The 24,524-nt window shown below is 37.4% G+C and overlaps 1 protein-coding gene across 2 annotated transcripts in view; it reads left to right on the top strand.

Moving 5' to 3' along the window:
- The window catches only part of PRKN (parkin RBR E3 ubiquitin protein ligase), a 732,034-nt gene that overhangs the window by 619,330 nt on the left and 88,180 nt on the right, over positions 1–24,524 (top strand). For both annotated transcript variants that reach the window (XM_065631599.1, XM_065631600.1), the window contains exon 9: positions 3,346–3,495. In XM_065631599.1, the coding sequence (XP_065487671.1) occupies positions 3,346–3,495 (150 nt within the window). The remainder of the gene's footprint in view (positions 1–3,345; positions 3,496–24,524) is intronic.

The raw sequence follows: 24,524 nt of genomic DNA, 5'->3' as shown, positions 1-24,524 counted from the left end.
TACATAAACCTTAGTTTCAAAACCAGCTTAGGCCAGGTGACTTAGGATCAGAATCATTGGAACTGAAGCAGCTATTGTGGGAGTCACCTAATTTCAGGTGTCAATAACTAGCAAATTGTCTGATCTCTCTTTACTATTAATAGAACAGGTCACTTCAGGGATCAGTCCTCTTCATGCTGATGAACAAACCTAAAAGAGAAAATATGAATTTCATCCTATGTCTTGTGTTAATTATAAAAGGAGTCTAAGCAACCATTGCAACTATAGGCATCATCACTGCAGAAATCCAAACTAAATGAAAGGAATCCTACTTTAATTCTCCAGTTAAGAGACAAGGTAAACCAGTGGTGACTGTCTGCTGTGATATCCTTAAATATCTCATCCAGACATGATCAAAAATAATTCATGGGCTCCAAAGACATTGACTTGCTTTAAGCATGTTGATCGCATCAGTCCTATGTGATATGTATAGCTGTGGTATATAGGAGAAAATGCCTTTAATAGATATAATCTATCACTATATGCAAATAGTGAATTAATAATTCATAAATAAGTGTTTTGGTGCTTTACAAAGCTCTTATAAATGCACCCTTAATGTAAAGTGAGTCATTTTATTTCAGACCACTGAATAAATAATATAATGTAATGTATGACTGTGTTACGGCAGCAAATGTTTACATCAGGGGTGTCAAACTCATTTTCAGCTAAAACTACATTCAGCCCTTTGAAGGCAACCACGAGGCTGGTGTGGCCCCTTGTGAAAATGAGTTTGACACCCCTGGTGTAAGTGTTCTGCTACTACATGTTTTAGTTGGTTGCTGGGTTTCACGTGAGCTAGCGTACAGGCACAAAGAAAAAGAAATTGGAAAATGACATCTTATAAATACATCTGGACTTTGAAGGTAGAAAACAGTCTGGTAACTAGATGTCAGGATGTGCAAACGCATTTAGTTGGATCGTTCTTGTCTTCAAATTGATTATTTTTTTGACTTTTGTAGTGTGAAAATCACTGATGAGAGTGGTATACTGATCTGGTGTAAGTCCTGTGCTGAACCAGTATAAAATGTCAAATATGTCGGACAGAATGTGATGACTTTGTCCACCTTGCCAGTAGGCAGACTGGACGTTTCCTTTCTGCAACTTTCTCTAACAAGACAGGTTGATTCCCATCTTACCTGTCTTCCATTTTTGTGTATGAAAAAAAAAAGGGGGAAAAAAGAAGGAGAGGAGATGGGAGAAATCTCTCCATGTCATTTTATGCTGTTAATGACTGGAAAGCGTATCCTTTTTATCAGCTGAGAATTAACAATGGAAATGCCAACAGAATCTCAGCTACAGTGTCAGTGGTGTTTGCCTCTGTAATGAGAAGCTACTAACAATCCCACATCCAGCACAAAGTTCCCTTTTAACAAGGTAAGACAATCACTGTCCTCACCTTCAGGTCCAGTCTCTGCCCTGAAGACAAATAAGGTCATCAGAGAGTTTTGCAGCTGTGATTACTCAGATTTCTGTTCAGCATGTATTTACTGCAAGGATCACAAACTTTGCTGAAAGATAGAGTCCAATGTTAAATATTTATGCCAGTAGTCTAGGTTCGAGCATAATAATAACATAGAAAAACACCAGTTGACTTGTTGAGGCCTTGCTTTCAGGGAGACTTTGCAGATATGTCTTGTGCATTTCCAGATATTTTCCAGATCCAGGGTCCTTAATTCAGGATTTCTGGCTGTTGTTAGTACACCAAGTGATGTTTTGAAGGCTTTCTCTTGTTTTAGGTCTTGCTTTTCTTTTGAAAGGACGTTTATTTGGATTCTTTGTTAATTGACAAATGTGGATACCTTCAATTTGGTAATTTTTTTTGTCTGTGATACAACACTTTTTTGTCTATATATTACAGTGTTTTAAGAGTTTGTATACTATTTTTAAAAACTCAGTGTAACAAGACATTATCACAACATTTGCAGAAGAATCTTTTTAAATGTACCAAGAAAATATGCAGTGGAACCACTGTCTTTGTAATTCACAATTCTTTGGATGCTTTGTGTATGAGATTTTGGTCCTAATGCTTCAGTTTTCCTTGTGTGATTTTTTTGGAGAGGAGTACAGGTTGGAGAAATAATTTTTCATTTGTTATTAAAAAAAAAAAAGAAAAAACAAACATACAAAAAACCCAGGGCGGAACAAGATTTTCATGAGCAGTAATGGGATAAAAGTTTATGAAGCACTAATTACTGTTGTGAGTGCTATAACATAAAGCTCTGTCTTGTTCCTTTAGCACACCATAAAGTCATTCCAGTCACGGAGAAAATTCATCCTACTCCCTTCCTCTTTGGCCTTTTTGATTTTCCTGTTTTCATTGGGGCTGTTAGGACCAAATGCTTTCACTTATTTTGCTCTACAGTAGACCAGATTTATAGGTGAATCTGAAGCCTGGTTTACAATGGTTATATAGCCACTGGTGTGGAACTGCACCAGTGCAGAACCTGAGAGTGGACACGATTTACATGTACGCAGATCATAAATTGCTCGGCTTATCTCTGGCTGAAGCAAGCTAAGTTAGACCAGGGAATGTTATTGCAATGGCATCAGTCATTTTAGAGTAGGCATTTTTGTTAGTGAGGATACAGTGAGCATGTTATTTAATACTGCTGTGTGTCAGTGTCTCCATCATTAAAAAGGAAACATTTCTATAGCAAAAACAATTAACATTTCCTGGAAGACTCTGGAAAAAAATACACCTAACATTGAAAAAAATTATATCAGAGAATTATTGTGCCAATCAGTTTCATGAACTTTATTTTGAAAATAAAGTTGACTGGGCAATTTTTAAAACCCCTTATCTCTAAAACATTATACTGTACTTCTAGCTATAGATCCTTGGGGTTCTTTTGTGGGTTTCTTTTCAATCTGTATACAACATTGATCAGTATCTGTTGTTGGACTATATTTATGACATTTATAATAATTCGTATAGCAAAACAATATTTCTTCAGGTTACTTACAGAAACAGTCTACTGTTTTCTTTATTTTAATATCCAACACAATTTTCTGGTGGTGAAAATGATAGCTGTGAGTCAGAAAACAATGTGTATGATGTGAGTCGTAGCAGAGTGACACCTGATTTAATGACACTGCAAAGTTTCAGACTTCTGACCAATAACCCAAACTTAGCATGTGAGACCTTAGAAGGGTTGATTTGATTATGTGGGACAGATTCAAGCTCAAAATTTGTGGCTTTTTTTGGTGGTGGTGATGGTGGTGGTTTTTGTTGGTTTTGTGTGTGTGTGTGTGTGTGTGTGTTTGTGTGTAGTGTTGGAAGTTTAACACCAGTCTTTTGTATTGCAGTACAACCGCTACCAGCGCTATGGGGCCGAGGAGTGTGTGCTGCAGATGGGAGGAGTGCTGTGTCCCACTCCTGGCTGTGGAGCGGGTTTGCTTCCTGAACCAGGAGTAAGGAAAATTGTATGTGAACCAGGCAACGGAATAGGCTGTGGGGTAAGAACATACATTGTCCTACTAGTGGTGCGGGAAACAATTGATAATGTACAATATTAGAATAAGAGGGGAAATTGTTTTTTCCTTTTCCATCAGTGACTCTGAGTTATCCTCCATACCAGAGTGGGATACTTTAGTTCAACAAACAATTTAAATATAGCACTATGGATGAGGAATGAAGGTTTTGTCATGTAGACTATGTCATTTCCAGAATTCTTCACTTTATTGGTTTATGAAGTTGCTGAGTAGTTACAGTAAGAAATTGAACTGTGCAAATGACAATCCAGATGCACTTTGACTTCCTTCTCCTGGCACTCAGCAAAAATGAACAGGATCTTGAGCAAACCATCCATTATTTTATTAACACCAACTTTGTAAGTCTTAGAAAAAGGAGAGAGAATGATCTGTCTGTGATACTGTAGTGACATTGCTTATGTGTGTTAAGATAGATGATGAAAAGAAATACAGAAATATTTTTTGTTTTCTCATAAAAACTGCTTTTAAACAGGGAGAATGCACAATTAATGGTGGATTTCTGGAAAACAAAAGCAGATAACACTGAAAATGTTTTGCCTAAGAGGTTAGATAATATGGATCAGCAGTTGGTTTGGTAGTAGAAAAAACAGGTACTTTACAAGAATCAAGCTTTGGGGGGAAATAGAAATATGTAGAGAGAAATCTGTGTATAAAAGAACATATTAAATGTTACGTCAGAGTGACTAAATGATGTTTTCCATGGTTGGTATTATTAATGAATTCTATGCAGGCTATGAGAGAAGAGAAAATATCTATATTTATAAATATTATCATTCTCTTGCTCTTGTCTTTATTTTGGAAAATGCGCTTTTTACTGCAGTTTTTAGGTTGCCCAAACTGATATCATGGAAGAATAATAGTTTGCTGAACTAGGAAGTGGGATTAACTTGTCTTCTATGAGTAGGTTAGCATCTGTCGACCTTGGTAAAGCTTCCTATCTCTCCATGCAGTGGTGCATGTAAAACAGAGTACTTCCCAGACCTAGTCAGCAGACATAGGTCTATAAAATAAAGCAGAAGGTGGGAAAGTAATAAGAAACACGACTGAGTAAACAAAAAGAAGTGCCTCTGGATTAACTATTAGGGATTGTTTAAAAAAGATAAAATCACTAATAATTTTTACTCTGCTCTCTGCCTTGAAGTGATGAAAATCAAACTGTGTTTTTCAGCTTCATTCATCATCATTCTGAATCTGCAAATGCCCTGTAAAGAAAGTGCACATAGCATAAAGGAGTGATGTATTGCCTGGTTTAGAAAACTGCTTTGTTTCCTTTCATGGACTCTGTGCTGTGCTTTCCTGTGACCAGATCTGCAGCCTTCAGTTTAACTTCACTCTTTCTTTTGGGTTATGTGACATCTCAAACATTAGGGGGTACAGTTCACCGAGACTGAAATGAAAAGCAAGAGGCTTTTTGTAATCTGGATTTTGGTAACATTAAGGGCCTTCCTCAGAATCTGTAGTGGAACAGGGTGAAAATGCATGTCTTTGAATCTTTCTTTGACACCAAGACAGTTAGGAAGGCTATTTATTTCTACTTTTGTTTTCTGTTGTCACTTTGAGTATTTTCTATTTGGAAAGTTAAACTATGTTGGGATTTTTTTCCCAGACAAAACCTGGCCTTTTTTAGTGTGAAGGCCTTTCAGTCTTCTTTATGGAATCCAAGAACGTCTACTTCAAATCTCTGCACTCCCTCATGAGTGTACACAATCATTTACGAGCTCAAAAAAAGGCCTGAGATAAAGAACATCCCTTTTGTTCATCCAGAAAAAGGTAGCGCCTGGGTTAGAGACATATTCTTTGTTGAAGCTGGTAAGCAAAGAAATAAGGAAGGCAATGTAAACCTGGAGATTCTCTATGAATATGTGTCATCCTTTAAGCTATACTTTAGATATGTTGTGTCTCTTTTGGGTTATTTGAACCCCTGTCTTTGGGGAAAGTTCAGAGTTGGTAACTTATTGCTAACAGCAGAAGTTACATCTGACATCAGGGATCTGTTTTTCACCCAAAAGCGCTTGTAGAAAAATAGTTGTCTATAGCAGAGAACAAACTGATTGTTCAGGTCTGAGCTGCAGTATAAGGGTAGCTAACAACTGTCAAGTAGACGAGGATTTTGATTAACTGATGAGATGGGTCAAGGGAGGGAGGAGGAGTAGGTTTTCAAGAGTAAGTTGAGACAGTAAATGAAAAGGGGTTGCAGCAGCCATTTTAGAAAAGGAGAGACAGAAGAGACCAAATAGAGAATAAGCTGGAGACCAGGGGCTGAAGCTAAATATATATTCCGTTATTCAGAGAGAAAACGGTGTGAGGTGGTCCCAAACATGTAAGGACTCCAACCAACTCTGAGTGAGCATTGAAAATGAACTGCATTGGGCTGGGATACAGACATCTTGCCTTCCTCAGTTTCTTTCCCTGTGAAATAAAAAAACTAGAATCTCTTTTTGCAGTCATTGCTGTCAGTGTCAAAGCTATCTGTCAGTCTCCAAGAGAGTATTCTTAATTTGCTAAAAGCACCTTTGGGAAAGTTAAAGATGGTGGTTTTGCTTTGTCTCAGGAAAACTGGAAACAGCATTATGTGAGGCCCAGAAACAGCCTGGTAAATATCTAGACGGAACTGTACCAAAAAGGTGAGGAGAGAGGTTTAAATTTAAGCATCTTCATACATACGCTCTGCAGTCAGGCACTGCTATCTATTCAGGCTTTCAGGTAAATAAATAGAACCAGAGAGATTTATTTTGACTTGAAAAGTAGCACGCAGATATATTTTTAATGATTATGAATAGTTCTCACCCAAAGCCATGTTCTGGTACCACTGACTGACCTCACTCTTGCCCAATCTTTCTTATTTTTTGCCATTACCCCTAAATATATTAATTGATTTACCAAGATACTACCATTATACACTGTTGTTCTACCTTCATTACTATGCATCAGGCCTATATTACTAACTTTTATTGCTCAAATATAAAATTTTGACATATTTAATACAAGAAAACAGTAACAAAACATAGGAGACAGTACATATTGTACCAGCTGGCCTGGGTACAGGAAAAGCTGTGGTAATCAAGGCATACAAACGCTCTATGAATAAAATATTTTTGTCTTGTTTTGTATCACACTGGCATATTATTTCCTACATATTAAAGAAAAGTTTGGAGTTAAAAGCAGGTTAGAATGGAGCTTCAACAGGGCCTATACTACTTGTTTATTAAAATTACGCCTTAGTCTCTACACATACAGCTCATCTGTCTTGCAAAACATCCCACGTCAATATCTTTCAGTGCGGTGATAACTGAGTAATATGTGACTGCATCCCAGCCCTTGCTCCACAACAGTATAAACAATTTGCAACATGTAATATCAGTTAACCTATCCCTTGAAATGGGGTGAGACAGGAGATTGAGCATAGTGGAGACACAGAGCCTCTGTTGGTCTTTTTCCCCTCGAGTTTACTCTTTCCTGTCATAGTCTGTATAAGGAAGAAGCATGTATTTGTAGAGATCCTCAGTTGTTTGATAATCCCTTGCTAGGAGACCTGACTCTAGAAGGCTCCTGGAGGTCCTGAGACCACTCTAAACTATCCTAAACTGTGGGCAACAATTTAAATGGTCTTAGGAACAAGCTGTCATAATTGATTTTTTGTGGCACTTCATTCAGATCTCCTGTTGTGAAACTCCAGTACACAAGTTGGTACTCAACCTTGGTATTAAAAGTGCAATGATGAAGGAAGTTTTATAGCCTTACAAAGGGAACGAAGCACAAACCTTGGGGTTATTTCACATCTTTTACACAATATTTACTGTTCTGTAAGCGTAACGTTATTGAAGAACATCATGATTTCACTAAAGATGTGTTCTCTTCTAGGACAGGTGAAATTTTAAGGCCACAGACTGCAAGAGGTCCCTGAAAAATCAATAGATATAAATGCCATGTCGTCTTTATAAATAGAATTCCTAGGCCATTGTATTACATAGAAGAAAATCCCTAAGGCAATTTTACTCTTCCCAGCAATTTTTTTCCATTGATTTATTTTTGCATTCTTCTTCCATGGCTAAGGAAGCACATGTCAAAAGCAATTGCAGCATATTTGTAGAATTAATAATTGCCTGCCTTTTCAGAAAGCTTAGTAGAATTGAGGGCACTCTGAAATAGTTACATGAGAAGTGCAATCCACATTCCTGTTGTTTGCAAAACCTCTTTTTTTGGTTTAGTATCTCCTGTTCATGCATTTCCTAGTATACATTCCATCTTCAGTGAGGTCTTTGTTAAGCACTATTATACACATGTAGGCAAACCCCAAATAATTGTGAAAAATATTTTGTTTTGAGGAGACAAATCTGATTTATAAAAATTCCGAGTAACAAATTCTTATTCACTTAATTTTGGTAATTCAAATGATGGTTTCTTTTATGTCCTTCGAAACTTCTGGAGTGAGGTTGTTTATTTTAAGTTTTTATATCTCGATTGGAGTGCGATGTGAGTGCACCTATACTCCCTTTGGAACCTGAACTAGCTGACAAATGCTGTTTCAGAACTATTTCCTATATATGAAAGTGCATAATAGTTTGTAAGAGTACCCCAGTCTAGAATTGAAAAGCCGTTTCCACATCTGGCAGTTTTAAGTCTTTTGTTGTAAAGTTCAGCTCTAATGCAATGCATTGTCACGATCAGCATGTACTTTCTTTGTGCAATTTCTGTCCCTCTTGTGTCTGGTTTTGGCACGTTACTCCATATATATTGCCTGATCAAAATGTTTGAAAGTCTGACTAACCTAGAAGACTTTATTTTCGAACAGAGATGTAGATATAAATGTTTGGTTCAAGACATGTGCTTTGCTTTTTCATTAGCAGTAACAGGAAAATCTTGAATGTATGTAAAGAGGAATTAAGCACCTTTTAAAATACTTCAAGATGCAAAGGCAGTCAAGATGAGCAGTGGTAATTCAAGACAATCTTTGAAGATACTTGCACTGAGAAAAATCTTTTTAATTTTATAGTCAGATTAATAAAAGGCCGTGGGTGAAGAAGGGCTGTATGCACAATGATCTGAATTTTTATCTCAGTTTTAAGATGGGACCAAAAGTTGAAGCAGGAACAGAAGTAAGAAGCTCTAAGGTTTTGAAAAACAGAGGAATAATTCAGCAAAGAGAAGACCTTGAGACCTTTATGTCATTTGCAAAACATTAAAATGGAAATAGGAGATAGCTGCTGTCTAGTACCTGTAGTAAAATTGAAGGGTTATTCTTTGTTATTACATTTCAGGTGTCTGTCCTTATTCCATATGTCATTAAATTTTTGCTTTTCAGAAAATTCACCAGAAAGGTATTACCATGGATAAGGTAATAGCTGAAGATATTGCTGAGATTAAGAAACCAACTCACAGCAGGAGTGTTTCATAATATTGTATACGGAGTTTTTTCAAGGGGAATGAAAATGAGACAGACATTTTCTATTATTGCTAAATGCTGAGTTGCTAGCATTGCGCCACAAGCAGTAATCATGTATTGCTTTCTTCTGTTGAGTGGGCACTCTAGCCTTTAGAAAGTGGAATTCCATCTTATTGACATATTATGCTTCAGTAGCTAAGCAAGTTGTTTCATCACTGAAATATGACAGGCTTTCTCAGGATGACCAAAATTCTTTGGATTTGTAGGTTTTTTCCTAGTGATGTTTCACGTGGTAGAATGTTGATGTTTTAATAAAACGTTTATCCCAGAATAGCTCTCTTCAATTAACAAGCTACGTATTGCTGTCAAGGTGCATTATTTCCATTGCCCATATCTTGCAGTGCTGCAATTCATTGATCTTGTGACTGATATGAAACTCAATGTCAGTAGTGAGTGGATAAAGCAATCTAGAGAATGTTTCCATTATTAATAACATGGATCACATTAGTTCATAGGACTAGCAAAAGCAAAACAAACACTTTTTATACAAAGAACAAATCAATTTCTTGTGCTTGATTCGATTGGTAGAATAACTGCTTTTTCCTTTACATCCCAAATCATGGAGAGCTAGCTAGTCAAATAATGTTAGAAAACAACATGCAAGTCTCTTCAGCTCTGAGTTAGAATTGAAACTTCACTAGTTTTGTCTGCTAGATGTCTAGAATATTATGGGATGTCCCATATTCTGTGACCAAATTCTCTGTCCCTTACTTTATGTAGGGCATAGATTTTCCCTGATTTCTGCATCACACAGGCATCTGGAAAATGGCTGCCGTACATGCACATTGCATATTTTATATTTAATGTGCAGTGTCTGCAGTGTTTCGGCTTGATTTATTATTCTGTGGCTTAGCTACTCGTTCACGATTTAAAATCTGTGATGTTCTGAGAAAGAAGGAGCAAGGAGGTAGAGAAAACAGGCAGTTACCTGATAAAGGGACGGAGCCTGCTGGTCTCTGTAATGTAGCATGAGAACACAGATAGCAGAATAATGCTGCATTTGAGTCAGGGAGATTGTATTAGAGAAAACGAGGATAAAATCAGGTTCTTGTTGTAAAGATAAGTCACAACTGGACAGCTAGGAACTAGAGAGGATAAAACTGGTCTCTATGAATGTAAACCAGCCCAGACTGTGTTTTGTAAAGCAATGCTTCGCAGAAGATAAATGCTCCCAATTTTACCAATTTGTGTGAAATAGGAATGAGCTAAAATTACAATTAAATTGAATTAAATTGAGGTCTGAGACAAGATAGCAGTCAGGTTTAAAATCACGTTAGTAGTTGATTTTAGCATTTATCAACTAAATCTTAGTCCATGTAAACTGCTAGAGCTAACAGTCCCCCTGCAAGGGTGCTAGGAATTTTCATGTTAGAGGTACCTAACACTCAACTTTGTCACTCATTCAATATTCATATTCCAGAGCTGAAGCTACCTGGGCTTCAAATTTCTTCACATGTGGAAGGAGAAGAACAACATTTTACAGTAGATGAAATGCTAAAATGTGCACAATTTAAAATATCCGCAGTTTACTGCAAATTTATTTTAGCACATAGATTTGGAAAAACAGTTCCAAAAAAGTACCTTCTCTGGTCAACTGTGATTCCTTTTCTTAGGTAACCACTGAGTATATCATACTCTGATGCTCAGGTCAGAATTAAATCGATCACCCAAAATCAGCAGGGATTTGACATTCTTTGTCAAACTTACTGGATGATATACATACCATGTCCAGGAATTTTGGGGGCATTTCTCACCTAGAAATTCATTGTTATTGCAAGAGCCTGAGGCTTTGATGACATCTTTGTCTATTTTGGTCTTTGCCTGTGGCACACCACAGTTTAGTTTCTTGATGACTGAAGCGCTCTTGTCTAATTAAAATAATTGGGCTCTATGTAGCAGTATCTGGGTGATATTTAATGGCTTATGATGCTCTGGAGATTATATTAGATGAACTCATAATTCTGTCAAGCCTCTAAATATGAAGGACGTTTATGACTGGAGAAGACTTGGAACTACTTTTTTCTTACTACTCCTCTCCTCTTCAACAAAGTGCCTCAAAATATGTCTGACACTCAGGGGACAATGTTTTATCATGTGGCCCGTCAGGAAAGGCATGGAGCACAACAATCGGACAGAAGGAGAAATAAACTGTTTGTAGCAATCTCCAGTTAATTCTGCATGTATGGAAAACTGAGCTCTGTCTTCTGACTTCATCTGCCACTTACACGCAGGGTAAGATTATTCTCCCTTTTATGACAGAGAGAAACACTTTGCACATGATGGAAAAGTGTAGCCATTTTAAACCAACCTGTATTTCATTCAGTTAATGGGTTGAAAAATCCTGGTTGTAAGAGTCTGTCCTCGACCACAAGAAGTGCCTGAGCTTTCCTGCTTATAAAGTTTATATACTGACTGCAGTTTTATAATTAAGAGGCATACAAATACATTTGTAAATTAGCAGAACTAAGGGTTAATGGAAGATTTGATATGAATAAACAGATCTATCACTGAGTCACTGGAGGGGGAACAATAATGCAATCAGCAGAGGATGTGCTGCTTGAGAATGACAGCCACCGAGGGCAGGATTCTAATTGTGTAAGAAGCTTATTTGAGCAATTTTCTAAAAACTTTTTGTATTTGAACAGGAAAGAGAAACACGGGCTGAATGCAGAAAATCACTTATAAATGAAAAGAAAAAATAAATAAGAATCAAAGTAAGCTTATTTATTGCCTTTCAGATGAAGTTTCATATGAGAGCCTCCTGAGGCACTTTGGATTGTATTATTGCATTATTGTAAAATGCAAGAGCTGCTTAATCAATGAGAAATGATGGAGTAAAAAGATAGGACCAGAACAATATGATCTTAGATTAGAATGAATCTATTGACTGGCATTTGTAGTTTAGCCAGGGAAAAAAATTGAAGTTCTCAATTCTAAAGAAAAAATGTCCTCATTATGTGTCTGGTATAATTCTGGCCCATAACCCAGCTCAAAAGTAAATCACAAGACTCATAAAGTGAGCGGCTCACATAGATCCAAAAAAAAAGTATTAGTTTCTACAGCTTTTGTAGCACTTGTAATCTTCACATCATTGGATGTCAGAGTAAAAAAGTGCAATAGAGATTTGGAGGTTAAGTCTAGTCTGTGTAAGTACAAATATGGAAAACAGCAGTTTTTGTCGGTTTGGAACTTGAAAGTAATGACACTTTTTTTTTTTACTAAAAGGAGTACCCCAATTAAAAATGTTCACAAGTTTTTATATGTCTCCTATTGCTGATCAAAAACATGCCTGAAGAGTTTCTTTCTCAGCTTGACCTGGAGTCTCTGAAATACATTGGTTACTCTTAGTTAATTCTTTCAGGGCTACAATGGCATTTTCCACGTGGAGGGCATTAAGTGATTACTTACTCAGATTATGAAACTCTGTGATGAAAAAAAGGCACAAAATGCAGAGTACAAGCCCACCATAGGGAGAGCCATTAGAAAAGGTGTGGGTAATGTCCATTAACACTACCCTGAAGAACATCTTTTCTGTGAAGACAAACAAGAAGTTGTCTACAGCTTCCCAGTGCTCTTCTTGGGCTTACAGCTAAACAGGATTTCTTACTGGACATTTAAGCAAAAGCTCTTTCAGACACCTTTTTGTAATTATAACAGTATCTCTGTGGAATGAAGCAAAGCAACTGTTTCTCTTTTCACCAGTACAAGAGAAGATTCTCCTTCCCCTCTACTCTGCCCTGGTGAGACCTCATCTGGAATATTGTGTCCAGTTCTGGGCCCCTCAGTTCAAGAAGAATAGGGAAATGCTGGAGAGAGTCCAGTGTAAGGCAACGAAGATGATGAAGGGAGTGGAGCATCTCCCTTATGAGGAAAGGCTGAGGGAGCTGGGGCTCTTTAGCTTGGAGAAGAGGAGACTGAGGGGTGACCACATCAATGTTTATAAATGTATAAAGGGTGGGTGTCATGAGGATGGAGCCAGGCTCTTCTCAGTGACAACCAGCAGTAAGACAAGGGGTAATGGGTTCAAGCTGGAACACAAGAGGTTCCACTTAAATTTGAGAAGAAACTTCTTCTCAGTGAGGGTGACGGAACACTGGAACAGGCTGCCCAGGGAGGTTGTGGAGTCTTCTTCTCTGCAGACATTCAAAACCCGCCTGGACGCCTTCCTGTGTAACCTCATCTGGGTGTTCCTGCTCTGGCAGGGGGATTGGACTAGATGATCTTTTGAGGTCCCTTCCAATCCCTAACATTCTGTGATTCTGTGAAGAGAAATGTTTGTTTTTCATTACACACATTGCATTATTTCCGTATACTATATAGAAGCCATATTGACTGGGCACTCTGTAACACATCTATTTGAGCTATGCTCCTTGAAGAGTGGGAGGAAAATGGTGTTAAAAAGATTTAAAATATAACAAACTGTAATTTTCTGACAGAAAATAAAAAGCTTTTAAACAGTAATATTAAGTAGAACAGAGTTATTCTGAGATCACCATTACTTGTCACTACTACTTCAGTAACTTATTTAATAATGATGTCACATGCAGAACTTTATTATTTCAAAACCATTTCAAAGAGATAGCAAAGCCACAATTCCACAATCAAAGCTGATTTTGAAGTGCGGAAACAAAGCTGATTTTCAATTATCAGAGTCTAAAAAAAGCATCTGAAAACGTCTTGATTGCTGCAAAAATGCTATCTTTTCATGTTGGATAACTCAAAACAAATAGATGATGCTTATGAAGCTTCAAACAAAAATCCACTTCTAAGAAAGCATAAGCATAAAAACCCCTCAGCCTGAAAGAGAATATCTGGGAAAAGTTATAAGCCTGTGAAAGTAAGTTTAGAATAGAAGTTGCATCTCAACCTTAACAATGATATTAAGGCTACTAAGCGGTAATAGAGAGAGTAAGGAAAATGTTGCAAAGTCAAGGGCAAGCTATGAAAATAGAATAAAAACATAATGACCAAATTAAGTAAAAGATATCCCTTAGACAGTAAACTAATAATATTCCTAATGAAAAGCAGGGACATATATTTGGAGAACAATGGCCAACTGTAATTCGGTGGGAAATAATAGAAAACCAGAATGCAGTATGTACTTGTAAAACCATCATGAGGGAGAAGAAAAAGGAAAATTCTGCTAAGGATAATATATCTGTGAATGGAGGCCTTGAGTAAGGGCAGAAAATCATGGGTCGATAACCAAGTCTCAGTTAACTCCATTTTATCCCTATATTTCTCAAAAATTAAATCATTCATACCACTCAATTATATTTTTTTTTCCAAAAGTTCTTATGTTACATTGTGTGCCAATCATTACTATGATTGAAAATCTGTTCCACTGACACTTAAAAGACATAAGTGAAGAGATAAAGAGTAAGGCTTAAAGGTACTGATGGCTCACTTGTTCAGACAACGTGAGCTATACAATAGGCTAGTTAAGACTGGGCTTTGTTTCCATTAAGAAATATCAAATAACACTAGTATGTTTTGTACTTATGTCTGTCATTTTCTCTTCTATGCTAGTGAAAATGCTCACATATGTAATACCAAGTAATAACAATGATAAGTCTCTTATGCACACCTGAAATGCTTATAGTAAAAAAGACTGACGTGCAGGCCACCATTCTAAACCAGTGCTTAATATTAAATGTAATCTACATATAAAAAATAAGCATGGGGCATGTTCTACAGCATTATCATATATAAAGAAAGCTTGACAAGACTTTGTTTTCTACTTACTTTTCCCTTCAAACTAAAATGACTGAAAATTTTATTTATTTATTTTGCTTAGGGAACTTCTTGTATGTTACTTAAATTTGCTTTTTGAAATTTCTTAATCTTTATGGTAAGGATGCTTATGTCAAAATCTTGCTGAGCAGGGAGTTGTGAAAAAGAAAAAATGGTTGAATATGCCTGTTGTTGGTGTAGTCTTTCAGTGACATTTCAGTAAAATCTTAAAAGCACCAGAAGATCAGAACTGAAATCCACAAGATCCTCCCTGGAGAAGGAGAAGCAGTAAGTAAGAAAATGAGGGCAACAAGGAGGCAGCCTTAAGATGAGGTCTGAGAAAAGCACTCCCTCTCTTGAGTTGAGTGAGGAACTGCTTGTGCATTTTGTGGGAACAACCTGGAAGGAGACGACAGGAACATTAACTTGCCTCCTTTGCCAAGAACTGTGACTTTGTGTGAGCCAGTACCACACCTCTGGTTGCTTTCTTGGGCACATGGAGATGGAGAAGAACAGCTAGTAAAGCGGAGGTTTCTCCAGAGATCCCTAGCAGACTCTGAAAATCAGCCGATGGGTGGACCTGTCATAAAGTAGTAAAAGTGTAGATTAGAGTGTATGTGTCGTGGCTGTGCATATTCAGAATCATGGGAAACTGCCTGCCAAATCTGTGGATAAATGATGATGGAATTTGGATGCTTATAGCACGAGCTGTGGATAGAAACTGTGGTGTGTGGGTGTGACAGGAGCAGTGGGGGCACTACAAGTGTGTACAGAGAGTGTGGGCTATTAAGTGGATGAAAGCTTGAAATGTGGAAGTGTTGGATGTACAAAGAATAGCCGAGCCGCCTGACTGTGATACTTTGCATGAGTTCCTGGTCATTGCGGAGTTTTTATGTGAATGTATATTGATTAGAACCTAACAAATTTTGTGTTTTCAAGTATCTACAGTTATCATATTTTAAAATCCTTTACATCAGGGCTGTCAAACTCATTTTCACCAGGGGCTGCATCAGCCTCGTGGTTGCCTTCAAAGAGCCGAATGTAATTTTAGGACTGTGTAAATGTATTACACAGTTAATGTTACATTTACACATGTTAGCGTTCATTTAATTTATTAATGTTATGTGTTAGTGTTACATTTATACAGTCCTAAAATTACATTCGGCCCTTTGAAGGCAACAGCGAGGCTGATCCAGCCCCCACTGAAAATGAGTTTGACACCCCTGCTTTACATGGACAGAAAAATTTTTCTGGGCGTGAGGTAATTACATAAAGTTATTCAGGAAAACGTTTCAGATATGGAACTGGAAACAAATGTGGCTGCCAAACAGTAGCATTGCTCTGAGCTAGTAACTCACTGTATCCTTCTATCAGAGGAGTGAAAAAAACTGGTAATTGGTGAGTTAAATAAATCAAAGAGGAAATAAACTTAGTAATAAATGTACAATACAATAATAGCTTTTATATGCTGCTGTGGTTCTCACCAGTGCTGTTTTCATAATACGCATCACAAGCTTTCACTGCTTAGAAAAACACATTAGTGTTTTTGCGTAGTTTTTATTATAACCCATGCAAATAGTGTTTGTCCCAGTGGGATGTGACATTAATTATTAGCAAAAGATCTCTTACATTATTTCAGTCAATAGAGAATGAACAGTTCAATGTTTATTTTCAGAGTGCAGCATATAACTATTCAAAACTGCATTAAAAAACATTTAACCCATGCAGAGTATTCCTGCTGAAGAGATGACATATGGCAGAAATACATTGCCCTAATAATATTTGCAAATGTTTCATGGTCGCAAAATGCTATCTGTGTAATGCAAACATGTTCTCCTTCATTATGTTTCAGGAAAAAAAAACCAAACAAAACAGTATTTAAATTCTCTCATATGAATGGTCAGTGGTCAAGCCATGAAATAAAAAAGTTTAATTCTTTTAGAGATGGAATTTTTTAGAATAATCACCTAGACAAAAGCAGACAAAAAGCCAACCAGATAAAATGTGCTTCTGCAGGTGAAGTAACGCAGTAGAAATAAGCAAACTTGAGCAACTGATAAGACATTTGTTCTAAGCAGAATAGAGGAGCAATAATTCAGTAAATAAATCATAATAAGGGCACAATGGCAAATTATCTCAATGTATAGGAGGACTAGTGTCCTGGTTTCAGCTGGGATAGAGCTAATTTTCTTCCTGGTATCTTGTGTAGTGCTGTGTTTTGAATTTAGTGGGAGAAGAATGTTGACAACACAGTCATGTTCTGGTTGTCGCTAAGCAATGTTTATACCAATTCAGGGACTTTTCAGCAAGAATCTGGGAGGGGACACAGCCAGGACAGCTGACCCCAACTGAGAAAAGGGATATTCCAGACCATAAGACATCACGCTCCGTATATAAAGCTGAGGGAAGAAGGAGGGATGAGGGGATGTTTGGAGTGATGGCATTTGTCTTTCTAAGTAGCCAATAGACATGATGGAGCCCAGCTGTTCTGGGGATGGCTGAACACCTGCCAGACTGTGAGAAGCAGTAAATGAATCCCTTGTTTTGTTTTGCTTGACTAGGCAGCTTTTGCTTTACCTGTTAAACTGTTTTTATCCCAACTCATGACTTTTCCCACTTTTACCCTTCTGATTCTCTCCCCATCCCACTGGGGAAGAGTAAGCGAGTGGCTGGATGTTGCTTAGTTACCACCTGGGGTTAAACCATGACAGCTAGGAAGGGTAAGGAAAGACCAACTTCCTTAAACAACAACCTTTTTATGACCTGAAAAGTAAGAAAGAAGTGCATAAAAAGTTCAAGCAGGTTGTATCACTAGGAACAGATAGAAAAAAAAATACACACAGGGACCAAAGTCAGAAAGTACATGACATTAAATAAAATACTTTTAATATAAAGTCTACCAAAAATATTCAGAAAGCTTTCCATAAAGAAGTAATAGATACATAACATGAAATATCAAGAAAGCTCTCGTTTGGCTTCTTATGGGAGAGGAAAATGTATTAAACATCTCCAAGAAGGCAGAAGTGTTTACTTGTTTTGTTTCAATCTTAATTTAAAAGGTCAGACCTGCTTAGATGGTTAGCAGAGCTAATACCAGTAAAACAGAATTAAAAATACCAGCTATAGTGGGGAAAGGACAGGATAGAGACACGTTTTCAAATCAGCTGGACCTGATGAAGTTTCTCCTGTGACAATGGCTGAAGAAAATCCAGAACATTAATGGTCACTTCTAAGAATATGAGTAGGGAAGATTTTGAAAAAGCAAAAACATTAAGTCTATGTCTAAAAAGAGGAAAAAAGGGAACCTGAGACTTATAGACCAGTAGGTTTAACTTGAATTCCTGAGGGAAAACTGTAGCAAATAATCAAACTACTGGTAATTACCCAGAGGACAAAACCAGAAAGTCTCAGGAAGCATGGACTTAGCAAGGGTTTATCACATCAATCTGACTTTGTTATGGTGGAGTCACAGGACTTGTGGATACAAGAGAAGAAGATGATGTCATCTATATTTAATTTAATAAAGCTTCTCACATTGTTTCATATGAAATTCCCATAGGCAAACTATGAAATACAAGATTAGATTGTAATTTCATTAGGTGTATACATAATTAGTTGGAAAGTTCTGTATAGACTATTTATCAGCATTTCACAATCAAAGCAGAGGGATGTTTCAAATGTGTCCTGAGGTTGACAGGTTTAATTATTTTCTCTGATGTCTTGAATGATTTTAGTGTAAGGTTATTTGCATAGGATCTATAGCTGGGGGAGGCAGCAAAGTTTGGAACATGATAGCAGTTCAGTAAGGATATATGTAAAGTTTCTGTACTTAGACAAGTACAAGCGGCCATACATTATGAGAGGATAAATGCTTAGAGAGACAGCAACATGGCAAAAGATGATCTGGGAACTGCAATAGATCACAATCTGATCTGGAGTCAACAATATGGTAGTGTAAAAAAGGCAAATGCTGGACTGAGGTGTATAAATCACGGTAATTGTTTCTCATCATGCAAAATAACAGATTAAATACACAGTGAGGAAACCTGAACCTGATCAATAACCCTATTTTCCTTTCTGATGTTGTGACTCAGTTGAAGAAGGAAGATGTCCATTTTAATAATGCCTCATATCCAAGAAAACGGTCTTTTTTCTACCCTCTTCCTAGTCCGCTTGGTTTTGAGGAAAATTAATTGGTGAGATGTGCCATCAACAACTCGCCCCATATCTGCTTGACTCTCTGCTCATTCCAATCTATAGCAGACTTTGCTCTAGAAATACTGAGTCCTAAATAAAAGCCAGCTGAAACAGATAAAATCTAATAAGTGCAATATAACAGAATGCTTATATGCTGTCAGTGGCTAACATACATAAACCTAAGGAGAGTTCATATCCCCAGTGGTTTTCTAAATACTGCTTTACAGAAAGCCAGTCCTAGCTCAGAGTGGCATTAGTTCTTTCTCCTCTCTTGTGAGTTTCCACTGCCAGAATTTGATTAGATAATCTTTTTTCCTTCGAATAGCCAGATGCTTATGAAATGACACTGCTGATACTTCATGATAACACAGAATAAGCTAGCCATCGTGTCATAAGATCACTGTGGACATTTTATGAGGAAAGAAACATTCAACTTAACCTTTAAAAAATAAATCTGTCTGGTTCCTGCAGTCCATGGTTTCAGAGCTCCCAAATGTTTGCACCATCTCCCAGCTTTTTGTACAATCTGGAAATGACATAGGAAAAGCCCACACTGTAATCAGACCCATTGTGCAATTGATTTGGTTGAAAGTTTTCATGGAAACTGTGGAATTAGAGACATAGCATTGCATAAAAGCAAAGAAAGTATGAAGCTGCGTCCATGTGCAGCATTAATATTAGAATAACAGAAAATTGGGAGAGGTTTTAGTCACTAAGTCCTTCACCTGTCTTTTTTCTCTTAGCAAAGATCACTCACGTTTTATGCCCCATAAACCTCACAATTATTTTATTGCTTTTGCCCTTGAATGTGTATTAAAGGGGGGAAGCAAGTCACCATCACCGAGATCCAGAAACCTTTGTATGCACAGCAGTTCTTCAGTCCTCTGTCCTTTGGACCAACATACTCCTTGCAGAATTAATGATGCATAACTGTGCTCTGTATGTCTGTGTAGGTGCATGTGGGTTTTCCGTGCCTTTATGTACTACTTCAATCCTATCATTTGTCTTGTGGTTTCACCTTCTCACCCCTTCCTTACCAAATTCTATAAAGACCACATTTGAAGTAAAGCCTTCAGAGCTGTTATCAAACAAGTGAAGAAGTATTTAAGTCTTTCTTTCTCAGGTATTTTCAACTAACTCTGCTTTAAAACAGAAAAAGTCTTTCAGTTTTGGGGGTGAATTTTCATGTTTATATTAAAACTTCTGAGTACAGTTATTTTCACTTAATTCCCTCCTTTTATTTGTAGTATATTGGTTCTTCAGCACTTAGCTATTCATGAAGCATTTCTATTTCTTGTGTGTATGTATTTCACCTTTCTTTGTGTATGGTTTATTTCTCCTCTTGTACAATCCTCTCAAATGCAGCACTTACACTGAATAGTATTTCTATTTTTAAATAACCTAGTGCCTATTGCATGAATTAGTTGAAAACATTTTTCACAGTTTCTCCATTTTATCTCTTTATTAAGACTTCCCTGTGATTTTACACAAAGAACAATACAGGCATATACACAATGCAGCAAAGGATGGATTTTGGAACATTTGCAGGCAGCAGAGTAGTCATATTCATTTAAAGGTACTCCTGCAGTACAACTGTGTTTTCTATGGCAATTTACCTTGTGATGTTTTTATTTTGTGAATAGTATAATCCCTATCGTAGACCTTCATTTTATTTTAGTATTCATTATACACTTGCAATTACACTTTGTCATTATTTTTTCATGTATTCCTGCTTTTCAGACTTCTTTAGCGGAATCTTTCTGTTTGAATAAGCTGAGAAGATGGATAAGAAAAAGTATTAGGTTTCTAGGAGTGAAATATGGTTCATATCTGGGTTTCCTTGTCATATGAGGCTTGTTTGAAATAGTCAATCAAAACAGATAAAACAAATTTGAAAATCAAGTTCAGTCACACTATTTAGTATGTTTTCATATTAAAATTATGGGAGTTTTTCCCATTGCCAAAGGCAGGGAGTGACAGCAACCAGGAGGCACAACTTATTTTTCCAAAGCTTCTTCAGTAAGCCAACAAGGTGTTTTTGCACATATGCACATAAGGTATCTATGAATATTTGATAGAGATTGCACAGAAATATTAAGAGCAGCAAAACCCCTTTATCTTAGTGATACCAGTGCAACTAATCTCTTCTTATAAGCTAGAAGTGTATTTAGGAATTGAGTGAAATTCTTAGTTTTTCTATGGACTCACACATTTGACTATGACTAAAACCACATATTTAAAGCACGTATTTTTCTCAAGCATCTGAAAAGATTTGGGTTTGTTTCCCAAAGAATGGTTGTGTGCCTTGCAAGCAATATCCCTAGAAATATAAACCTAGCTTCTGAAAAGAAATATTATATTAGTATTTAAGAAAATTATGTCACACTATGATTAGTTCTGATGATGTAGTTGTGACTGGTATTTTAAACTTTGATCATGAGGCAGAGGGGAAAAGCTAATGGGAATGTTAACTGGGAGTTTCCTTTAGCCTTAATGTCACTTTTGAAATTGGCTACTTTTTCTGGTAGTCTACTTTGATTGCTTGATCTTCTAAGCAATTCACAGTGGTTTCAAGATCTTAATAGTGATTGGACGTCTTTGCATGCTATGGAAGTAGAAGTAACAAAGGCTACTCTTTCTGACCATGATAAATACAGTCAGATTCAGCAGGTGTGCTGGCTAGGTCAGTTGTACCATCATATAACACAGTTTAGCTGTAGCTGTCTTGTCATTAGAACTTGTACTTCATTGTTTAGCACTTGATTGGGCATCATAGAATTGAAAATAGTGACCAGTTAACTGAGCTGTCAATAAGATTAAAGTGAGCTCTGTAAACAGCTACAGGGATAAGAACAGCACAAGATCATTCCAGTCAAATATTATCACTGAAATTTACAATTCCCAGTTTTCATTATTAGAAATACTCTGAAAACGTTGCTTCGGTGTTTCTAGTTTTACATTTTTCAATCCGGATTTGTCAGTGAAAGAACCTGGAAGATTTTTTCTGATGTCTTGACTTGCTCCACCACATATCTTGAGTAAGTGAGTATCTCTCTGATTTTGTTTTTTCAGAGAGCTGTTTCATTCCATGTACTTTGAAGCAATGGGGAAAAAGCCTGACAGTATCAGCAGCATAGAGAACTGTGTGTTGTTGCCTGTCTGATATAGTGTCACTTGGAATGTGAAGATTAGTCAAGATTGAGGAAAGGGGTAGTTGATGCTCATCCTAAAATGTTTTAACAAGCAACTGATTAGTTTTCTTCCACAAAAAGACAATTTCAAGAAGAACTGAGCAGAACTCAGAGAAGATAAAGGAAACACTGAATGTCTAGACATTTCCCCACTAAGAAGGGTAGTTGTTAAGTTTTACAGCATAATTTCACAGGTGGTTAACTGTGTGACTTCTAATATTTGGATGGCTTTTTTATTACTTTCATAATCTTAGTAATGTTTGGGGGTTTAGGGGGGACTTCCAAATGATCACTACTTCCACAGGCCTGTATTCTTTACCTGAGATCAATTTGAAGTTATAGATTGCTGAATGATGCCATCTGACTGACACATGTGATACATATAAGACCAAAACCAGCTTCCATCGGCTGAAGTACCAGTAAAATCAGGGAATACCATTTTTGGCATTGCAGTCAACAATTATTTACATCCTCTTTCTTCTGAAATGGTGCCACAGCTCCCTGTGCAATATGTAAAGCCACCAGAGCATCCAGCCTTCTAGTTCCTTGTCATTTTGAAAGAGAAAATTGCAAGGACAATAGAGAATTTTAGACAAAAGGGGCCTCTGTCCACTTACACTCCTGAAATGTGCTGCTGATTTTGTCAGAGTAGTAGTTATCCAGACATCATATAGTTGCTTCTGGAAGTGGCCGAATGCAAATGAACCAATGCTGCTCTTTCTGTTCATGCTGGTTTTCTATGGTTGCAGATGAACCAGTCAGAGGAGGAACCTTTGAGCAGATCCCCTGAAGACAGAGGGCAACATTTAGCCTCAGCACTTCTGTGAAACCCCATGCTCACTTAGAAAATTTGAAGTAGTATATCTAGTGTTGGTCATGTCTTCGGGAAGCAAATCTCCCTGTAATGTCTTCCTGACATCTGGACATGTTGTGATTCCACCCTTGTACCAAGGGGTGCACACTGTCATGCACAGGTGAACATCTTCAGGAGCTGAGAGCAGGATGATGGGCCTGCACTGCCGGTGGAAACATTTTGAATAACAGCATACTTGAACCACGCTTGAATCTGGATCAAGTTAGGTGGAGTTTGCCTCTGCAGAACTGGGATAGATAGTTGTTCAGGTAGTACTTTCTCTAAAGCATCTTTGATGAAGACATCCAGATAAGGGGTCATAGCTTTGCTTTCTCTGCCATGTAGATCTGCTCTTTGTGCACAGCATAGAGGAAACACCTCTATTTTCCAGTGAAGACACCCGTTTGCTCACTCTCAGCTTCCTTCTGGAGCTGCCTTCCAAGGCAATCTGCGTGCCACACCACTTAATCCTGAAACACCTTCTTCAGACAGGGACATGGTTTTCTTCCCAAAGACAGTCAGATTCAGAAAAAGTCTTGTTATTCCTTTCATCAGATGATTCCACTCTTCATCCTTCTTTTCCATTACCTCATACAATCAAAGAATCATTTCCTCACCAAACTATTCAAGACTTGCAGGAATGCAGGTGCTGGTGACTCAGAAAAAACCCAGTCTTTTCTCTCTATATAGTCATGGAGACTTTGCCTCGCCACACCACCCACTGCTTTCAAAGTATGATACGTCCACTTTATTTTCCTGTTTAGAGTTAGCTGGAAATTGCAATGAACAGTGCACTTCTGCAAAAATAAAAGCTCGTTTACTGAAAAAAACTAGAGATTTTAAAAACATTTACTATCAGAAAGTAAATATTAAAAGTTTCTGTGTCCTTCCTGTTACTTAGCACAGTTGTGCTGTAATGCTAGACAGCTGTCTGAACTGGCTACGTTTTTGTTCTGAAATTTTCCTCCACCTGAAACTGAAATGCCTGCCACCCAGTGTTAGTCCTGTCTCCTCCTGTCTGTTTTCTTTCCCTGCGAAGTTTGTTGCAGTTCTCTACAGAAATGAAAGGCCTTTGAATTGAAATTGATGCTCCTAGACAGTACAATGCTGTTGTCATCTATGCATTTACATTTTCCATTCTCCTTGGCTTGGCGATTTACTAGAAATACCAGCTTTCTGTAGCCTCAAGACAGAAAGAATGTCTTACACTGTGTACTTCTAGAAGCTGTTGCAATGCCCTGTAGGGCATCCTAACTGTTGTCCTAAATTGAGATGACAGTGTTGCTCATATTAAATTGCCTTCTTGCTTGGCTTGGCATGCTGGGATCCATATCTATTAATGCAGGAGTGTCCAAATGTCCTGCTAGGAAAGCAATTTGTCCCTCAGTAGGGTGTCAGGGAAGCAGCTGGTCTAAGAAACTATCAGAGGTGATGTTAGGGGCAAGTTGTGTTTTTCTTGATTTAATGGAAATTTTTACTGATCCATCTCCTTGCCTGTCCCCACCACTTGTCAACAGGGCAGCACATATCCATCTTCAGCCATCTCCTATCCCTCCCGACAAGCCTGTCATAACTC

This window comes from Caloenas nicobarica, chromosome 3 (genome assembly GCF_036013445.1).
Source record: "Caloenas nicobarica isolate bCalNic1 chromosome 3, bCalNic1.hap1, whole genome shotgun sequence".
NCBI lineage: Eukaryota > Metazoa > Chordata > Aves > Columbiformes > Columbidae > Caloenas > Caloenas nicobarica.
Note: the sequence above shows the minus strand (reverse complement) of the source record. Positions and strands in the feature narration are given on the sequence as shown.